This window comes from Tachypleus tridentatus, chromosome 2, assembly GCF_004210375.1.
Source record: "Tachypleus tridentatus isolate NWPU-2018 chromosome 2, ASM421037v1, whole genome shotgun sequence".
NCBI classification, from domain to species: domain Eukaryota; kingdom Metazoa; phylum Arthropoda; class Merostomata; order Xiphosura; family Limulidae; genus Tachypleus; species Tachypleus tridentatus.
Genome location: NC_134826.1, coordinates 66450151 through 66471904, shown reverse-complemented (window position 1 = coordinate 66471904; position 21754 = coordinate 66450151). Strand labels below are relative to the sequence as shown.

The window sequence follows — 21754 nt, the reverse complement described above, 5'->3', positions numbered from 1 at the left end:
ACACCTATCCTTACATGTTTACAAAATAGCGACGACCACGTAAGTAGTTCAGCACAAAAGAGGGGAGGAGTCGAGTACAAATTCATTTTTTTGTAACTTCCGTTTTCCACAAACACACAGAATACAAAATGAAATCAGCAGGCTAAAAGTAAGATCATCAGTGATTCTTAACATTTTTTTACTGAGATCAAAACTCAAAACGTTAGTTATATAACGATAAAGTGGCCCCATCGAAATAGAAAGTTACATTCATTTAAGGCACGTTTTATTACGTCTTGGAACGATACAAAAAAAAAACCATGATTCATTGGCGAATGCGGTCGGAATCGTGAGCGTAAACATACGACATTATCATTGGACATCGTATCTTGTCCTGTTCTTCGATCAACGTTGACTACAGTCTATTATTCCTCTTCACTGTTGTGCACCGAAATGTTAAAGTTGGTGGTTTCTGGTCATTTGGTCACTAGATGTTTGTTTTTCGCAGATCTGTCAGTATTTCATGCAATAAAAATAAGGCCTATTTTAATTCTAAAGTGGTATTGTTTGAGGATCAAGAACCCAGTGCTTTATTACGATTATTGTTCACTTTTATAACACTTTTCGAACATTCAGGAGTTAAATGGTGCAAACCACTAGATAACTTGTCTAATTTCTGACGTCCCTCTGTTTAAGCGATTTTGTAGAAGTGATATTTTCACGGCGGTAAATTAGAAGTACTGGAAACCGAACCATTTTCACCTTATCATTGATAAGTGGCTCATATTTTTAAGCAATACCAATTATTATATCATCCACTGATGAAAATGGACGAGCTAAAAGAATAAGTGTTCTTTTTTTTTTGCCAACTCAGTCATCAGAATCATCAGAGTCCTTTACGATACCAAGCCTCTTCCCAAGATTCGTCACCTTGAAGATGACCTCTTCCTGGACAAGGTTAAAACACATGGCAATCAAGGCCATGCCCCCAAGCACATAGAGGGAACAGATTACTAACTTCTCCTGTGACCCGGTCGTGCCCGAGACGACCGTGTCACCAGGTACCAAGTCTCCAAACCCAATAGTACTGAGAGTGACGAAGCAGAAATAAGCGCCATCAAGGTAGTTCCATCCTTCCCAGAGCGAGAATAGAAAGGCTCCTCCACATATGTAGCCAGTGATCAAAGCCAGACAGAGAGTTATGGGGACATTGGCTCTCGGTTTCCCAAAATCCTCTTCTTCTGATGGGTCATCCGGAATGGCCTCCATCTTGATTTCCTCTGCAGTGGGCTGCGGAATGGGGAACTTGTTGGGTATTGATGGTTCGAGAGGGTTGTGTGAATTGGGTACGTTGTCCTGAAGCAAGATATGATGAACATGGAAATGTTTCGCCTGGCGGTAACGTCTGCGACTTTCCTCTGGTTTACAGTCACACAGTCTACGGTAAATGTATTTAAAAGACTTAGCCAACAGGTCACCAATGTTGGTCAGATATAAGAACATCAATGGAATTCCTACAATCGCATACAAAATGGTCACGACCTTCCCCAGATTGGTCTTTGCTGCGATGTTACCGTAACCTGTAATAGAACACAGAAACTTAAGTGGTGTGGTGAACAAAAGTTCAACGTTATCTCGTTTCAAGTCAATGTAACAACGATATTCACAAAAAAAGGCTTAAACCAGTAAATAAAAAATTGTCTTTAAGAAGGTTTGAACAATTTTCTGTAATATTATAATACACACATTTTTATATTCAATAAATACTAATAATAATGCAAGTTATGTTCTCCTTTTGTGTGTGTGTGTGTGTGAGGGAGTAATAAACATAAACACAAAAATAAAAGGGAAGAATTGTTTATTGTTAAGCACATAGCTACACAATAGGCTATCTGTACGGTCCTCACTGTGGGTATCTAGACTCAGTTGTTATCGTTATAAGCCAGCAGTCTAATGCTGTGACATGGGGTGGGGGAGAGCAAAAGGAAAGAACAATATATAAATGCATGAATATGTTGGTCACTCTATACAATACCGTGAAATACCATTTTAACAACAAATGGTTATTTTGGTAGTCGGCTAAAATTTCAGATCAATATCTGAGTGAGTCCTGGCATGGCCAGGTGGTCAAGGCGCTCGACTCGCAATCTGAGGGTCGCGGGTTCAAATCCCCATCTTACCAAACATGTTTGTGGGGCCGCTATAATGCGACGGCCAATCCTACGATTCGTTGGTAAAATAGTATCCCCAGAGTTGTCGGTGAGTGGTGATCACTAGTTGCCTTCTCTCTAGTCATACATTGCTAAATTAGAGACGGGTAGCGCAGATAGCCCTTGTGTAGCTTTGCGCGAAATTCTAAAAACAATTCGTGTACTTTATGCCTTAAGTACACGAATAACAGTTATTGGCTTTCATCCACTCTTGAAACTGTGGGTGCTTTTTAAGAGAAAATTCCTTAGCGTGAATAGTATGTGTGTGTGAGTGTGTAGGTACTGCTTACCGACTGCCTTCCTTTAACAGACATCAGAGAAAGAAGCATAATTCGTTTCTTAACCCGCGCAAATGCAATAAAGTGTCTCAGTTCACATTACTTGCTAATGATCGTGTTAAAACATGATGCAGCTTGGAATATTTAAATGCAAAATAGTAACCCTAAGTTTATTAATAACTAACGGGACCATTTGTTTATCGTCTGTCAGGCTTAAGTTTTGTATATGAGAAATTACATATACATATATGGCCTAGCATGGCCAGTTGGGCATGCCAATTGACTTGTAATTCGAGGGTCGCAGGTTTGAATCCTCGTCACACCAAACATCTCCGCCCTTTCAGCCATAGGGCGTTATAATGTGACGATTAATCTCACTATTCGTTGGTAAAAGAGTAGCCTAAGAGTTGGTGGTGGGTGGTGATGACTAGCTGCCTTCCCTCTAATCTTACACTGCTAAATTACGGACGGTTAGCGCAGATATTTCTAGTGCAGTTTTGCGCGAAATTCAAAAACAAATAAACAAAACAAACGTTACGTTTTTACAGCTTTGTCTTCACAATAAAATAAACACTACACATTAGAACTTAAACTTTCGACGGATCAGCATGGCCAGGTAGGTAAGGCGTTCGACTCCCAGTCATACTAAACATGTTCGTCCTTTCAGCCGTGAGGATGTTATTATGTTATGGTCAATCTCACTATTCATTGGTAAAAGAATAGCCCAAGATTTGGCGGTGGGTGGTGATGACTAGCTGCCTTCCCTCTAGTTTTACACTGCTAAATTAGGGACGGCTAGCGCAGATAGCCCTCAAGTAGTTTTGCGCGAAATTAAAAAAAGAAAATTATACTTTCGAATGCGCTTCTCCAGCTAATTCAATACCAGTACCTTTTTTTTCTTGCTGATGTTTACTTAAAACGTGATATTATCTTTGTCTTATCTTACATCTGAATTTAAACATTACATTTCTAATTTAATCCACTTACCTGAGCATCCTATTGGCAGAATAAAACCAAATCTACAGAAGCTCGTAAGAGCGACTTTGTTTAAGCTCTTTAATTACGAGTTTAATTAATTACAGGACTTTTAACTAACTCATCTGGTTTGCAGAAGAAAAGAAAAACGAAATGGATTTGAAAGGGACCTCTGTTATGGACCACAGAAGTCTTTATTGTCCTAGCGTGTATTATGAAGCAGTGCCATTTAATACCAAATTAATCATCGTGGTAGAACTTTTCAGGCTTTAAGTGACTGATCTAAAATAACTATTTCTCTTTAACTCACATTTAGTTACTTTTGGTCTTCATTCTCGCTTCTCTGCGCAACAATTAATATGAATATCTAAGTTGAGACAGCGATTACCGACCTTATAAGTTGTGAAAATTCGTGTGGGCGTAACAAACGCACACATATATATATATATCAGAGTTGATCTTTCCCACACTCGAATGTCGTGAGAGTAAATAATTCGTATTTATGGCAGACAAATATATATATGTACTTAGAGAACCACGACAAATGCGACCAATGGCGTACTAAACCCTAGTCACTGTGATATGTTCGTATAACGTTGAGTGTACATGAGGGTAACTGCGCTATTTAAATAATTTTTATATTCTAATCATACGACTTAAACTGAGGTGCAACGAGTGAAATTTTTCCGAAGGGGGTTATGTCTCAAACACCTCAGTGTGGATTCGCTGCTCCAAAAAGTATCATCGCTCCCTTTATAGATTTCTGCATACGCCCCTCCCTGTTAATGCCATGTATGCGAGGGTGGTGGCATACCTAGTCCATGGTTAATTTTATCTATTGAATACGATTTGGACAGTAATGGGCTTCGAATCCACACCTTAATCACACTTTAGTTCGCAAAGTTAATGTAATCGTTTTGTTACGAAATACAATCCATCAACTCAAAAATCCATTGCAATGGAGCTGAGACATAATATTTTGATCTGTTAATAGTTTAATAATAAAGAACTGGAAGCAGATGAACACTAATAAGCCATAAGTCCACAAGCATCCAGCCAAACCTTGAGATCAATTGATATTTGCATGGAAAATGTTACCAAAGAAATTAAAATAGTCTTGAAAACTGATATTCGCGTGCAGTGAGAAGTTTGTCAAAATGTGCAACTTTAAGCTAATTTAGCCGCTCTTTCTTGTTATGATAGAAACTTGCAGTGTGGAAACAGTGAATAATCTCTGAGTTAAAACGGCCCGGCATGGCCAGGTGGGTTAAGGCGTTCGACATCCCCGTCGCGCCAAACATGCTCGCCCTTTCAGCCGTGGGGGCATTATAATGTGACGGTCAATCCCACTATTCGTTGGTAAAAGAGTAGCCCAAGAGTTGGCGGTGGATAGTGATGACTAGCTGCCATCCCTCTGGTCTTTCATTACTAAATTAGGGACGGCTAGCACAGATAACCTATCTGTAGCTTTGCGCGAAATTCAAAAACAAACAAACAAACCTTATAGATTTAATATTTCTAACTTTCAATATAATGATCGTATCTTCACAAAACTTGGCAGTCTTTCAGTTAACATTACAAGTCTTTCGCATACAAAAAATATCATATTTTTGCAACAAACAAATTAACATAAATATAAACAGGAAAAGGACAAAAAGTGTCCCTCTTTAAAATGTTATTAATTTCTTGTATCTTTTATTAGATAACAGAATAATACATAAAACTGTTTTTTACAACGCACTCAACCAAGTCTGTTCAAATATTATCTCAAATCCTAATTTTAACACTGACTTTCGTGAATACCTGAACATTTCGTGATTTTAGTTACATATTCCCATAAAGTGTTGTGCACCTGTTATAGTTTTTCAGTTCTTCTTATTCCAATTAGCCTAAAAAAATCATCAAACAAGTTCATGGGTAGCCTTCGTGTAGCTTTGCGCGAAATTAAAAACAAACCAAACCAAACCTAAAAATGTAAAAGTAGCACATTTCCCAGTGACACAGTGGGATGTCTGTGGACTTACAATCTTATAAACGGGGTTTAGATACCCATGGTGGGTAGAGAACAGATAGAGGGAAGGCAGCTAATCATCACCACCCATCGCCAACTCTTGGGCTACCCTTTTACCAACGAATAGTGGAATTGACGGTTACGTCATAACGCTCCTATAGCTGAAAGCGCGACATCCTCAAATTGCGAGGATGCCATAAACAAAGCAGCTCTAATTGTAAATTATGCGATCACACAAAGAGTGCCTGTAATATGTGATTCTGGTGGTACCATTCACAGGACGTGTAAACTCGTACGTTCACCTATTTTTGTCTTTAGACCAAGCTTACACTACCAGTATATTCGGTATATTCCAGTGTGAAAGTGGGTTGCATCTGACTCCAGATATTTCCCACACGAATAAAATCTTTTTTGCCTGCCTGCAGTGTAAAGAACGACTCATCTATACGAAAAATATTGCCTGACGTCTTGTTGGTCCAGAATATTTCCTCAGATATTGTTGATCCATTGGAAACCATTGCATGAAAACTGTTTCGTGTCTTGCTATAAAAATAATGAATCCAAATGGCCATCTAGCCTACATACTGGTCTTGAAAAGTTTCTGATCAAACATCTTTACACTGGAACATCATAACTTTGCGATGCACAATATTTAATTCAATAGCAGAACTCGTAGTTTATGATTGTGATGAACCAAAATCAACGATAATTGGCCATTTGCTTTCGTTTTTAAGTTTGTTTATTGGATTAGAAACAGTTCCACAATCTACTAATGAAATATTAAGATAAACAACATGTGAGTGATCTGGGAGTAGCTCCGCATTCTTTTTTTTTTAATCAATTACTGAGCCATTGGTTTGGAAACAGTTCTGCAACTTGCTAATGATATTTACCTAATCAAGCACTTTCTCACTGTTTTGGAAACAGTTACAGTTACACATTCTGTTAGTCACACATCGAGACAAATATTATACCAATGATTTGGAAGCAGATTCACAATCTGCTGATGACACACTAAGACAGTTGGAGCCAATTATTAAGGTTACTGCAAGAGTTGAATTTCATTTGTCGATGACTCAAGACATACAATTAGCTATCCAAAAATTTTTTTTCCGATGGCAAGAAAGGGTACTTGAACAGTTTTGAGTATTTTGATTTTTGTTAAGAATAAGCCAAGACTGCATGCAAACATTACACAGGAAATAGGCTTAGGTATGTTATTGACATTATTTCATTATTATGGTTTTGTCTATTACAAATTCCATTTATCCTTTACTTATCTTGCGTAATGTGGAAGAAGAGCCAGGATTATCTCGGATAATGTGGAAGAAGACTCAGGATAATCTTGAGTTATCTGGAAAAAGAGCCAGGATTATCTTGAATAATGTGGAAGAAGAGTCAGCTATCTGTGTTTTGCCCACCACTGGTATTGAAATCTGGTTTCTAGCGTTGTAAGTCCGCAGACATACCGCTATGCTACTGGAGGGGCAATACTAACAAACCAGAAAACATTCTCTTGTCTACTTAATATATGTGAACAAAAAACATTTAAAAACTGAACTGGTCATTGAAATAAAACTGTTAACAATATATTTCATTGTTTTCATGGTGAGGGTTATTTAACAAGATTACTGTGTTTTCGTTGTGCTAACCGTGTAAATAACGTGAAAGGCAATCTTTCGTTGTGTTATATTTCTACACGTAATGTAAGCAAGATTAGTTTGTTATAGCACAAAGTTTTTCAATGAGCTACTTTTGCTCTGTTTACTGCGGGGAATGAGCCACATATTCTAGCGTCATAAGTTTACTGCCGAGTAGCCAGTGGAGCACATGTAAACAACTCGTTTGGTTTGTTTTTGAATTTTGCGCAAAACTGCACTAGAAATATCTGCACTATCTGTCTCTAATTTAGTAATGTAAGACAAGAGGGAAGGCAGCTAGTCATCACCACCAACCGCCAACTCTTGGGCTACTCTTTTACCAACGAATAGTGGGATTGACCGTAACATTATAACGTCCCCACGGCTGAAAGGGCAAGCATGTTTGGTGTGACATGGATTCAAACCCGCCACCCTCGGATTACGTTTGTAAGAACTTCTTGTTTATTTGTTGTTGTTTTCTTAATTTCACGCAAAACTATTCCACTTCTGTTTGCGTTAGTCGTTCCAAATTTTGAAGTGCTAGACTAGTGTGTGTGTGTGTTCTTATAGCTAGGCCACATCGGGCTATCTTCCGAGTCCACCGAGGAGAATCGAAATTCTGATTTTAGCGCTGTAACTCTGAAGACTTACCGCCGTCCCAGCGGGGAACACTAGACTAGAGGAAGTAGCTAGACAACACCACCAGTCGCCAACTTTAGGTTTACTCTTCACAAACGAACTGTGGGATTCACTGTAACATCATAATACCTCCCTCCGGTTAAGAGGGTAGAGCATTTTCGGTAACGGTTTTGAATACGTAACCCAGATATTGCAAGTCGAGCAATTGAAGAAACATGTTGGCTCAGGATACGACCAAGAGTTTCCTTTGGTATTTTATTCATTCGTTTCCACATAAAACGCCGGAACTGAGCGAGTCATTTTCAACGTCCCTCGCTGTTGCTGACATATCGACTCAGTCGAGGAAAGAGAAATTGGCTGTCGCTAAAAATATTCGTCGAGTCAGCGCCGACCTGGGTATGCTGCCAACATGAATGAACTAGTTTAAAACAACCTTACTTTTAGGTGGAGTTTAAGTTCTACATGTTTGTCTACATTAGAAAGGTAAATCACTATTACTTTATCTACGAATATTATCTCGGTATTGCGAACAAACGCACTGACAGTATCTGATATACAGGAGGTATCTCGGACAGTGTCTAATACACAGGTGATGTATCGGACAGTGTCTAATATACAGGTGATGCCTCAGACAGTGTCAAATATACAGGAGATGTTCCTCGGACAGTGTCTAATATACAGGAGATGCCTCGGACAGTGTCTAATATACAGGAGATGCCTCGGACAGTGTCTAATATACTGGTGATGTCTTGGACAGTGTATAATATACAGGAGATGTCTCGGACAGTGTCTAATATACAGGAGATGTCTCAGACAGTGTTAAATATACAGATGTCTCGGACAGTGTTAAATATACAGATGTCTCTGACAGTATCTAATATACAAATGATGTCTCAGAAAATGTCATACATACATGAAGTATCTTGGACAGTGTCTAATGCACAGGTGATTCTCGGACAATGTCATATATACATGAGGTATCTCGGACAGTATCAAATATACAGGAGATGTCTTGGACAGTGTCTAATATACGAGTGATGTCTCGAACAGTGTCTGATATACAGGTGATGTCTTGGACAATGTCATATATACATGAAGTATCTTGGACAGTGTCTAATGCACAGCTTATGTTTCGGACAGTGTCTGATATACAGGTAGTATGCGTGTGTGTCCGCTTGTAACTGGAAAATCGATGGACCGATTGTTACCAAAACTGACATTACCCTCAGCCCCCCTCCCAAGGAGTATCATAGGGAACTGACATAAGGATCTAATCCTCTATGTCACCCCATGAGCTCCTTACGTCTTTTTCGTACATGTTAGTGGTTCATAAACCCTTTTAGTTTAAAGCTCCCTTGATGTGAATAAAAAAGTTTGACCCCCCCAACCTATAATTTTAGCATGGTGATTGAAAAACAAAAAAATCTCCTTTCGACGTATTGTTTAATTAATTCAACATAATTTTTATATGCTTATAGTTTGTTTAGAATGAAAACTAATTCAGCATCCTTGTTTTCGGTTCATATTTTGGCGGCAACCTGGAGCCATGACTCTCACTTTGAGAACCACTACCCAACGTCACTCCATGGACTGCCCCTATCTTCCTCGTGCATTTTGTCCACCTATAACCAGTGAACACTTAGTCCGAGTGTCACCAATCCTGACACTTATCCTCAGGAAGTTCTGTGGAGTGACACAGAGGGTTTACGTTTCAATCTGCCTCCTATGACACTACCCTGTGGAACCTGTCTTTCCTGTGTGTTGAACGAGTATTACATGTATGTTGTCTCGAAAACTGAAATATTGTAGGCTTATTAAAACTTGATAGATTTCGGAATCGAAAATTATGTTATTTACACAAGGGTTGAGTAAAGTTGATTGAAAGTTTTGTCTGGTTTAATTATTCATACTATAAATATAAACACGTTTGCTTGAGCTTGTATTAGAGTGTTGAGTTAATAGAAGAAGAAAATATATAGATATATGGTTTTACTGTTTTTCTTGGCTATCGGTAGGTAGCGGTAAGTCTACGAAGTTGCCACCCTAAAATTCGTGGTTCGGATAGTCCAATGTGATTTTGCTCTTAAAAACCTACTAATCAACTGCTTTTTTCTTTAACTGTTCATGACGTATAGTACTGGATTATTAATTTGGTATTTTCAACTTAGACAGCATGAACAATGAGCAATCCAAAAAGAACACGCCAATTATAAGAGAGATCTCAAACAAAAAGTAACTTTACTAAGCCTTGCGCCCATCCATTTAAAATGACAAAAATATTGTTTACTCAAAACAAAAAAATCATGATAGATAAACCACACCAATTGTTAAGACATAATGTGTTTTCCAGAAGTATTTAAAGATACAAGCCACGGAAATTTTCAGCGTTTCAGTATATTTTTCATGATTTTTCTATTCAATTTTTCAAGACACTAACTGGGGATTTGGGGTACATCCACATATAAAACTCCTGTAAAAAGATTATTTTCATTCCTCAGTATCATGCATTCAGATCAGTCTGGATCACAAGAGGCTTCATGCAAAGTTTGTTCATGTCCTTGGATAACTTTTGGGAACGGGCTCTGAGAAAGTCTTCCTCGTTCACTAGATGGGTTTGGGAAAGCAATCATAGTGGTATGGTGTGCTTTGGACATGTCTTACGCTGGAGCTTTTTGCTATGAAAATTAAGTTACAGGACTATTGCCAAGATGCGCAGCCATTCAGATAGAGCATGATCGATGTGGCAACATGGACTAGACTATAACATGTTGAGGTTTCAAAATATCTTCAGTAAAACTTAATCAACCTTTGTATACTAATACTGAACTTACTCTAGTGTTTGTAATTCCAGTTGTCAGAATAATAGTTATTATAAATTACTGTAGGCTATATTAAAAAAGAAATCAAAAAATTGCTCATGGAATTTCCCCAAACGACTACTGAATAATGTAGAAGAATTATTCAATTTTCTTCAAGTCCTTTACAAATATAGGTTCAACTTGGTGAGTAAAAGAACTAAAAACACCTTTGATACAATAAATATGTTGTTCAAGTTAATAATAAGAATAAAGTACCATAATAGGCTATCAATATTGTGTTCAACACTGGAATTAAAACCTAGTTTGTTTGTTTTTAGCATTATAAGTATTTAGCCTCACTGCTGTTCCACTGGTGATGGAACGTTTATGTTCTGTCTTATTCACAGATTCTTAAATGTTCAATTTTGTTGTTGCTTTTCAATGTGTTACGTTTACTTCTGTAACTCTGCTTGAAAAGATGAAAAGACATAAATGCTACACTAAAGGAAGGGGGGAAGACACCTTGTGTTTGAAATACAGTTGAGAACGGACAGGAATTTGCATCTTAAACAGCATGATCCGTGTCCTTGCGTGACGTCACTTCCTGTAGGTTATATTGGGGAAATCGGCAAAAATATGCCTGGAAATCACCCAAATTGGACTGAGATTAGTGTAGACACATGTTGGTGTTTTTAAATTATCAAGGTGCTAAGACTCTCCCTGGTGGTGACAACGAGATTAACTAACCTTAGAAACACAAATGATGAGAATCCAAGCTCTATTTGAAAATGAACAGTAACAAAAATGAGGTGTGTTTCTACAACGTTAGGGTAAGCTAACTATCGCAACATGTCAAATAAATACGAGTAGATATGTTAACGCAAAGCATATGATCATTCAAATTCAGAATAAAATTAGCTTTGAAAGAAAAATAATATTAGTAGCTACTAGAACATGTAAATGGTAGCTTTGAAAGGAAAATAATACTAGTGACTATTTGAACTTGGAAATGGCAGCTTTGAAAGGAAAATAATATTATTAGCTACTAGAACTTGGAAATGGTAGCTTTGAAAGGAAAATATATTAGTGACTACTAGAACTTGGAAATGGCAGCTTTGAAAGGAAAATAATATTATTAGCTACTAGAACTTGGAAATGGTATCCCTGAAATGCGAGGCCTAATTTTGCAGGGCAATAATAATTTCGCACGATCTACTAACAGATAGAGCCCCCCGCTAGTACAGGGTATGTCTCTGGATTTACAATACTACAATCAGCGTTTCGATTCCCCTCGGTGGGCTCAACAGATAGTCCGAAGTGGCCTTTCTATAACAAAATACACGTTAATAATAGGTAGCACGTTAGCGGCGGACGGGGACATGTTCCCCTGAAAATTTTAAATCATAGTTACAATTAAGCAATTAATTGTTATTTTAAGAACTGAACGTTAATTATTTTTGCATTTTTTCAAAAAAATAATAAAAGTATTAACCCCATTTTAAATGTTATTTCCAGCTCACCAGTAAAATATTAATCACTGTTTTATTTGTTACTAGTATCAGCTCCTTACATTAGAATTACATATGCTAGAATATTATACGATTATTCGAAGAAATATGAAAGGAACTTCTGAAATCTAATTTCGGCATCTAATAAAAATATAAACAGAGTTTACGCAATGGTTCACCACGGTTTCCATGGCAAGTTTCCAACTGAAAACGGTATATGTTTATTTGATCAACTCTCACAGAGCTGCATAAACAAAGGGCTAACTTACAATATAAAGTAATGCTGGTTTAGGTTTTGTTTTACAATGCCAATGACTGCAAAAGAATGCCATTCGCTGTAAGTGGAAGATAAGTTTCAGGGAATTTAGTTGAAGTGTCAGTTGATGGTGTAAGACCTCCTTAAATGCTGTAATATGAACTAAATTAAACCTTTAACCAGTTTAAAGACCTAACTACAAAAATAACTCTCTTGATATTTACCCCTTCCCTTAAAAATTGTACTCGTTGTGATTACGTTATAGATAATAGTCTAAGTCTAATATCGTGAAGTAAATATGTGACGTCACATTGTAATGATATGTTATATAAAATAATCTGTCTAACAGCGTAGAGTTAGTGTGTGACGTCAGGTTGTGATCTCTCTCTCTCGGGATTTGGGTAACCATATGTACCCTGGAGGGTCAGGTACACTTTGACCTCTTCCTCATTCCTTTACGTATATGATCATGCAGTGTTGGTTGGTATGGCTACTGCTTTAAAATCACGTTGTGATCTCGATCTCTCTCTCATAGGTATTTGTGTATTTGCTTATATACCCAGGAGGATCAGGTTTCATCGACCTCTTCCTCCTTCCTTTATATTTGTTTTTACATCTGTCAAATGTATTTATACGTTGTACACGAGGGCCAGAGTAACCCGCACTTACTCAGGCCCCTTTCAGAACAATGTCCATGTACTACCTACACATACAACTAAATCATTCCTCTTGATAGTTCCATAATTATTTACACTTTTCTTAGGTAGGTGTTAACTATAAAACATATACATAAAAAACCTTTCAGTGTTTAGTAATTAACCAATAAGCTAATGTGGAGCCTATTTCATAGGTGGCTTTTTTTTTTTATTTAGAAAATATATATTCACTGGGGAAAGGTGTTTAGGACTATCCTCATCATGTATGCAGTATCTGTCTAGTTCGCTTACTAGTTCGTTTTTCTCCAATTTTTGTCAAACTAATTTAATGTACTATGTAGGAGTCTATCTGCTATTGCTTCTATGTGTGCGTACTTATGCATAAATTCAGATGATGTTGATATGTGTACGTTATAAGCTGTTGTAATGTATTTTGTATTGTTTGTAGTAGTTTTTTACTTACATTTATCCATGCAGGGACTGCATAGTCAGTTGCGGGTCTAATGTATGTTTTATATATTTTTACGATGTTATCTGCCCTTTCTCCACTATTTTTACCAGTTAGACTCTTATCATAATTTGTTCTTCGCTAAATGTTTGTTCTAATATTATTTATGTGGTTTACCAACGTTAGTTTTGAGTCAAATGTATGTCCTAAAAATTTTGCAGACGTAGAGCGCGAACGATGATCATTCGCAACACGGAAGTCGAAGAGTATACAGTTCTACGTAGTTGTAATACAGCACGGATAAAAATGTAAGAAAATCTACTGGCCACTAAAGCTGCTCCAGCCACAGGAGGTGTAAAGAAACCTCATCGTTACAGGTCCGGAACTGTTGCCCTCCGTGAAATCCGTCGATACCAGAAGTAAACTGAGCTGCTTATTGAAAACTACCTTTCCAGAGACTGGTGAGAGAAATTGCCCAAAGCTTCAAGACTAACCTGAGATTCCAGAGTTCTGCTGTCATGGTTCTCCAGCAGGCCAGTGAGGCATACTTGGTGGGTCTCTTCGAAGACACTAACCTGTGTGCCATTCACGCAAAGAGGGTGACCATCATGCCGAAAAACATCCAATTAGTCAGTAGAATTCAACGGGAACTAGCCTAATTGGAGAGAGAGGTACTGTATCTTACTCTCACGTTCTGATGACGTACTGTAGGTTTGGTTTTTGAATTTCGCGCAAAGCTACACAAAAGCTGTCTGCGCTAGCCGTCCCTAATTTAGCAGTGTAAGACTATATAGAAGGCATCTAGTCATCACCACCCACCGCCAACTCTTGGGCTACTCTTTTACCAACGAATAGTGGGATTGACCGTCACATTATAACGCCCCCACGTCTGAAAATGTGAGCATGTTTGGAGCGACGGGGATTCGAACCCGCGACCTTCGGATTACGAGTTGAGTACCTTAACCACTTGGCCATGTCGGGCCGACATATTGTTGAAAACAGTCTCAGTCTAACAGCGTGGAGTTAATATGCGACGTTACGTTGCTCTAGAGTTGTTTTATTATTTTTTTCTGGTATAAATTAAGAAATAGAAAAACGGAGTTAGCCATGAAAACAATATTATGTCAAAACACTGACTTCTACTCTCAATTACAATTTCGAAAAAAGTTAAATATGGCGACATCACTAGTTCGCATGTTTCTATTAATGCCAGATTTTCGATATGAGAAACCGAGCATTTAACCTAACAGCGAGAAAAAGAAACAACAAACAACTTTGATGACGTGCCAAATATTTGTTTTGACTATTTACATATTACAACGTTTCAATTACAAGTACCCCCAATGGCATAACGGTATGTCTGCGGACTCACACCGCTAAAATCTGGGTTTCGATACCCTTGATTGGCAGATAGCCCAGTGTGTAGCTTTTGTGCTTAATTCAGAAGAAACAGAAACATCAATTGAAAGTGATTTAATGTTCATCTCCCTCTATACGCAGTAGTTACCAAAATCATGCACTTTACCAATTAACACAACCTCAACAAAATTCCGTTGTACAAAGTTTCAAGACCCATGTATCGTCGGACAAGTATTCGAGTAGCTGGTTCTAATTATCGTTTAAACATTGGATAATTGATTGATTATCTTATAGCAAAGTTAAACGCTTTGATGTTAGATAAAGCGTAAAATAAGTGTCAAGTGCAAAAATACTCAGAAAGCTCCTTTGCTCAACTGACTGCTAAACGAAACACGTCACTTAATTTTAAATGTGTCTCTACATAAGGAGCTGGACTCACATTGAAGAGTCCTCAACTAAAGCGTTTCGACATGGTGTAAGACGTGTCGCTTTCTTTCTTTTTTCATATTAAACAAAATATTGTAACGGTTTTTACATTGCTTCAACGTGCAGTGTAATATTTCTCCACTGAGATGGTGAACGTGACTACGAAAGGTTGGAATCTATCCTTTGTTAACATGGCTTTTAACCTTAGAACTTGTACTTTGTTATCATGATTTAAATTTCTGGAATTTATTGTTTGTTGTACAATGAGGGTTAACTGCACTTCGTGAGAATGATGCTTCAGTTCCCGTGTTGCCCTTGAAAATATTTTATTTTATGCTCTTTCTCATATTCATGGCTACTATTAAACAACTTAGTATCGACATCGTGATGTTTATTATAAAAAGCTTCTCGAGGAATGGCGAAGTCAGTCTTAAACCACGCATCAAGAAAACATTTCCAAAGACCTTCTATCGTACGTGAACGCCGGCATCTAAGACTACGTGTTAAACAGATCTTCAAAGCTACACAACTATGGTGTCGAGTGTGGTTGCTGTAAGTCTTATTTTTAGCTTCATCAAAATGACTTTTTGGGGGGAGGTGTCAAAAGGTCCTCTTCCATGACTATAACCTTAATTTTGTAGTTGAGGATGCTGATCCAGTGGGATGTGGTGTGGTTTTGGAGTCTGTTTTTGTCTTAACTATTTTGTTGTTATTTGGGTTCTTCGGCTAGGAGAAAGTAGTTTAAAATGTTGTGCCCTTTGTTTGTATATTGTTTAACAATCTTGTTATAAGATTATGCTTCCTCATAAAGAGCTGTGATCCGCACTTCAAGTCATAAGTTTAAACCTAGAGATATTACACTGTCGAATGATCTGAGATTCACTGTAAAATAAACATGACGTTATTGTTAATACGCCCTACGACATTTCAGTTTATTAACATATGTAAGCTTTCAAAAGTATGTTTTAACTTCTGAAAAATGTATTCTACTAGCCTTTATTAATTGTGATACACATTGTCAGTATTATTCACGCCACCTTTTCTGACGTATTGAAAGTATGTACAAAGTGAATTCATTACTTGCCCCTCATTCTGGACTCTTCATGAAATTGATTAGATCTAGTGAATTATGTGGCAAATTGATTAAGCCTAGCGGACTGTGCAGCAAATTGATTAGGTCTAGTGGATTACGTGGCAAATTGATTAAGTCTAGCGGATTATCTGGCATGGAATACTGACGAACCTGGCAAACCATTTATTCAACGTTTTTAAAATTTCGTATTAAACATACACAACTCTGGCGCGTGCATATCTGGTTTTAAAATATCGTGATAATTTAAAACAGTGGTAGTGGACCATTTGGTTTTTTGTTTCAGATGTGAAAACCAGATATCTTGAAGTTAAATGCATTCATTACTTGTCTAAATAACACGGAGCGAAAAGTTTAAGAGAAAGTGCAGTTAATTATGTATCGCTTTGTAAATGTTTATTATCGTAGTTTATGGAGTTATTAACCATATAGCTATAATGTGGGCTACTACTCATGTCAACTATTGATGAGTTTTTTCATAAACTGTTATACAACATATACATAGGGAAAATTATGCGGACATTTTTAAGTATCTGTCGACGTTTAAAAATGATTATCAATATAACGAACTGCATCAATGTTACGTGTAAAATGTACATTATTTCACGGAAAAAATGTCATGATTATGTAACTGTTTTAGGCATATTCATTTCAGTTGTTTTCAAGTCCATGAAAAAAAAAAATCATAAACTGCGCATGTTTGTGGCGCACCTCTACGTCTGAGGGCTTTAATTTCGTAAAGCGCCTCTCGTAACAGTAACGATCACGAGCATGCTTAAAATATCACAGAATATTTAAATAAATACTTAAATAAAAGTCGTTTTACTGTCGAAATTAGTTTTAATCTATTTGTTTTTTTTATCTAAAAACAGTGTACACTTATATGGCGAAAATAGAAATTTTAGTCAAGTATATAAAGATAATTTAGTCTTTAAAAATGTACCGAATAAGGCACGGGTCGTATTACCAGTCGTTCTGTGCAGAGAATGAACGTGAGTCTAATGTGATTACTACTACATCCCCTTAACGAGTGTATTGGCTTACTTCAGTTGGCGAAGGACTGTGGTGTTGACGCATTTACATTTGCTAAGACTAAAATATTTTACGTATAAATGTTGCGAATTTTCCAACTATACAAAAATATATCTATCTATATACATATCTAGACTTCATGCAGCTCAGGAAATAAACATGAAGATTTAAATAGGTAAACATTCCAGAAGTCACTTTAATTTTACTGCCCTAATGACTCAGATGAGTGCTCAGCTGAGAGAGGACGCACGTTGAAAAATAAGCGAAATCGACGTCAAACGAAAGTGACGTTTAATGGTGAGCATGGTCAGACTTGTGGTTCGCGTGCTATGGTTCGTAAAAGTGAAAAAGGGGAGACCCACACCCCAATTTATGTTATTACTTAAGTCTAGCACTGTCAGATTCTTTTCCAAATTTGTAATTATAATAGATTATTGAAATTTTTTCTTGTATTTTTATGGAAAATACAGAGTGTGTAAAAATGTATTAGATTACTGAATTATATAGAGGTAAGTATGCAAATAAATTGTTATCGATATTTGTAATTTGAGTTCGAAAACGTTCATAACTTTCTTCTAACATTTAACATGTACACAAGTTTTTTTAAAAAACGTAATCAACTTGGCTTTCCATTTTCTCAAGTATAACTGATAAATGATACAAATTCAAATCGTTTTCGGTTCAAAATGTCAAACTATAAAACATATAGATAGATGCACGTGTATATTTTAATACTCTGTTGTTTTTTTAAAAACATACAGTAATTTTCCACTTATTGGAAGCAACAGGTATGTTAAGTGACAAACACTACGTGTAAGCAGGAGAGAGAGAGAGAGCGACCCCTTCTAGGTTTCGACACTATGGCTTCACTTAACTGTATTGTGAAAGAATTTGTTTCCAGAAATAGAAAATATAATCAAGCAGACGACAAGTTAACCGATACAGAGATGGAGACAAGTCTAATACGTCTCCCCACCTTCTAGAATGTTCTAAAAGAGGGATTACCTACCTATGGCGTTACACTGTTGCTATGGTTTGCGTATAAATACATTCTTGTTGGCACAGCGGCATGACTGCGGATTCACACCTCTAAAAACCGGGTTTCGATATCCGTGGTGGACAGAGCACATGTAGCTTATTGTACAGCTTTGTGCTCAATTGCGAACTTGTTGGTGGTGTAAATTTTAAACTTTTCGAAAGCTCGGAGACATTAAACTTTGCATCTGGTGGCCAAAACCTGAATTTAACTAGCATTATCTAACAACGAAGCATATAAGTAATGTGAAAAACATATCCAACTAAACCGGTGGTAATCTTTTTGACTGCAAAATAAACCTCAGAACGTAATTTGAAATGTTTAAATCGTGATTTCAAATTTAGGCATCACAGCGTTTCTTTGTTTGATTTATATTTGAACTTGAAATTACTCTTGCGCCAAAAGTAGTAAATATCTGTATGTAAACCAAAGTCAAATTTCCAATTTCCCTACCAATGGTGGTGATGACAGTGAGTGAATACAGGAAGGCCCCTGAGAATGACCACTGTTGACCAGCCTCCACTCCTTTGCCGTCATAACCGTCCCTGACCGCTGCTATTAAGGCCGACTGAAAGTCTTGGATTTCGGAGGTGACAGTTTTGGTCCAGTTTTCTCGATAGAGTACGTTATAATTGTACGTAATATCCCACAGTCGCTTTACCGTCTGTTCCCGCATCTCGGTCACTTCGCTCGCTTTTTCCTCTTCGTAAGGAGCCTCTAAAGCTCGGAAAGCGAAAGCACCCATGATGCTGTAACCAACCACTAGACCGCACAAGCCGACGTGAGAAAACATCAAAGCCGTAAACTTGCGGCAGCAAGTCTTACATTTGTTGGCATGCCGGCGTTTCTCCGTGAGGTAATGGACTTCCTTCCTACTTCGGCGAGACGACCGTTTCCTTTCCAGCGGCATCCCACAGATCAATGTAGAGAGTTAGCTACAAAGTAATACCGACCAGTCTGGTCTTCTGTTTAGCAGTCGTGCTTAAACGTGCACTCGAAGTTCTATCACGCATAATTTCAAAATTCCCCGCTAGCACAAACTACTCGTTACGCTTTCCAGCGCTTCAGTTACTTCACTGACTCCAGGTTTTATCGTTATAAAATTTCGTGTCGTGCAGTCTGATTTCACATTGTCCAATAGGAAAGGTAGACATAACCGAGTTTGCGCAAACCTTTCTTTTTTAACGAATGTTTATTTTAAAATGGAGGTGCACGTTGTTGAACTGATAATATTTATCGAAAGACAAAACAAACAAAAAATCATTTGCTCCGTTTAGCCTACAAGGAACAGTTTCTAAAAATAAGGCTAGCTCCACCTTAATATTTTCAGGAAAATCACTTCCAATTAAAGGCGACGCCTAGCGTTTCCTTTTGATAATTTTAAGGTAGATTGCGTTCTGGGATCAAAAGGAACTCGGTGAGAGGCGAAACAGAATAACTGGATTATTAGGGTTACAGCATTTCAAATACTTTTCCTTTTTTCTTGATACATCAAAATTATCGGTTGCAAAAATCGCCAAAAATACTGATAATATGTTGTCTTCTTATGATTTAAGTTTTGAGGTTCGCAAATGGATAAATGCATGTCCAAACCGTTCGGAGACAAGAGATAAGACCAAGGCCGATGGCGTCGTTGAGAAGGAGAGAAGAATGACGTAACTGGCCTTGGTCTTCTCTCTTCATTCAGATTCTCAGCGTATATTTTGTGTCCTCCGCAGCTAGTTTCTGATAAACTTGTTTTATGTTTGTTTGGAATTAAGCACAAAGCTCCAAAATTAGCTGTGTTATGCCTACCACAGGTATCAAAACCCGGTTTCTAGCGATGCGAGTCCGCAAACATGCCGCTGTGCTACTGGATGTTGGGGGGGGGGAAGAGTTACAGAAGGAAAGAAAGACAGGCTTGCTGACCAAGTTATGAGGCATAGATCCAGTGAGAACAAACCTAAAGCACATCAAACTATTCGCCAGGATTCTGAAAGAACAGCCGCACATGTCGTGGAGTATTGGTTTGATAATACAGTAGTGATGTATTGAGAACCAGTCAGAAATACTTCAGTTTCAATTGGCCGAAACTTGTATTTTTGTTTTCATCTACTCTTGCAGAATAAGATAACTGTACACAGTCGCTTCTATAAATCACGTGATCCTAACGAACTACAAATACGTAATTAACAAGTTTTTTTCAGAGCTCCCTGACAATTCCTTTTGAAAATTAGCTGCATTCAGTAAATTATGTGATTAATACATATGTACCCAATTTGATAGTTTATATTAACTAGTAAATATTTGTTGAAAGCGCCCCCTGTTTATAAATAATAATAAAACCATCACACGTAAAAAAACGATCATACAACGACTATTCCATCTAGTTCCAATATTACAATAGTTAAAGAACTGCTTCTATTACTAATGTTATAGTCTGAATTTTACGGAAATTGTTCGTTTTCAGAATCAGTTGAAAGCAAATGTTCAATATAAGTCAAACATCATTGGTACATTAACTACTAAAAATATACACCCTTGTACAAAGTAATTGAAACAAATGGTTATTTTACAATATTTTCAGCATGGCGGCCGGTGAAGGCTTGCTGGACCCGCTGATTTCCTTTAATAGTCATTTTTTTCACACAGACGGCGTCATTAGGTGTGTTTTGCAGTACAGTTGATCTATTTTTGGGATATATGACGAAATTTTGAGGAATATTACGTCATTCGAAATTGCGTTAGAAGGGCAAGAAGATCAGTCAAAAAACAACTTCTTACCAACTCAATGAAGAAAAAGCGGTATCAATGGGGTCTGAAATACAAGAACTGAATGCAAGAACAATGGAGGAAGGTGTTACTCAGTGACGAGACTCATTTCTTCGTACAGGGTCAAAGAAGTCTGCATCTTCGCAGATCTCCAGGTGAGAAACTTCGAGAATCTCACATCCATTAGTTCGTAAAACATCCCTTAAAGAAGATATTTTGGGGCTTTTTTCAGCTACTATGGCGTCGGAGGCTTACATATTGTAAATGGTATGATGCGAGGACCACAGTACATTGAAGTTTTGCAGAGAAGAGTCGTTCCAGAATTGAAAAAGAGATTTCCAGATGATCTGGCATTTTTCAGCAAGATCTGGCTTCGTGCCACACATCGAAACTTGTGAAGAATTTTATGACTACAACGCGAATAAAGGTGCTGGACTGGCCTGGAAACTCTCCGGACTTTAATCCTATTGAAAATCTTTGGGCGATTTGTAAAGAAAGACTTCGGGGAAAAGACTTTACTACGAAAGATACGCTAATTGAAGCCAAAATTGAGGTGTGATACCTCGATCCAAAAATTAGTAAAGATTGCAGTTAACTCGTGGACTCGATGCCAAAGCGGATTAATGATCTTTGAAAAATAAAGGCGGTCATATCATGTATTA

The 21754-nt window shown here is 37.5% G+C and overlaps 1 protein-coding gene and 1 long non-coding RNA gene across 2 annotated transcripts in view; one reads left to right on the top strand and one right to left on the bottom strand.

Annotated features, from left to right (window-relative positions):
• LOC143244069 (uncharacterized) overlaps nt 1–17847 on the top strand; it is a 53010-nt gene extending 35163 nt beyond the window's left edge. Inside the window, exon 2 of the long non-coding RNA XR_013024886.1 lies at nt 13620–17847. This is a non-coding gene — a long non-coding RNA (uncharacterized LOC143244069). The remainder of the gene's footprint in view (nt 1–13619) is intronic.
• Nucleotides 168–19950, bottom strand: LOC143244067 (TWiK family of potassium channels protein 7-like). Its single transcript, XM_076488092.1, has 2 exons — nt 18795–19950; nt 168–1559 (listed from the first exon to the last, which is right to left on the bottom strand). The coding sequence occupies exons 1-2, from the start codon at nt 19249–19251 to the stop codon at nt 850–852; spliced, it is 1167 nt and encodes a 388-aa protein (XP_076344207.1). The 5' UTR covers nt 19252–19950; the 3' UTR covers nt 168–849.
• Nucleotides 19951–21754: the final 1804 nt, after the last annotated feature.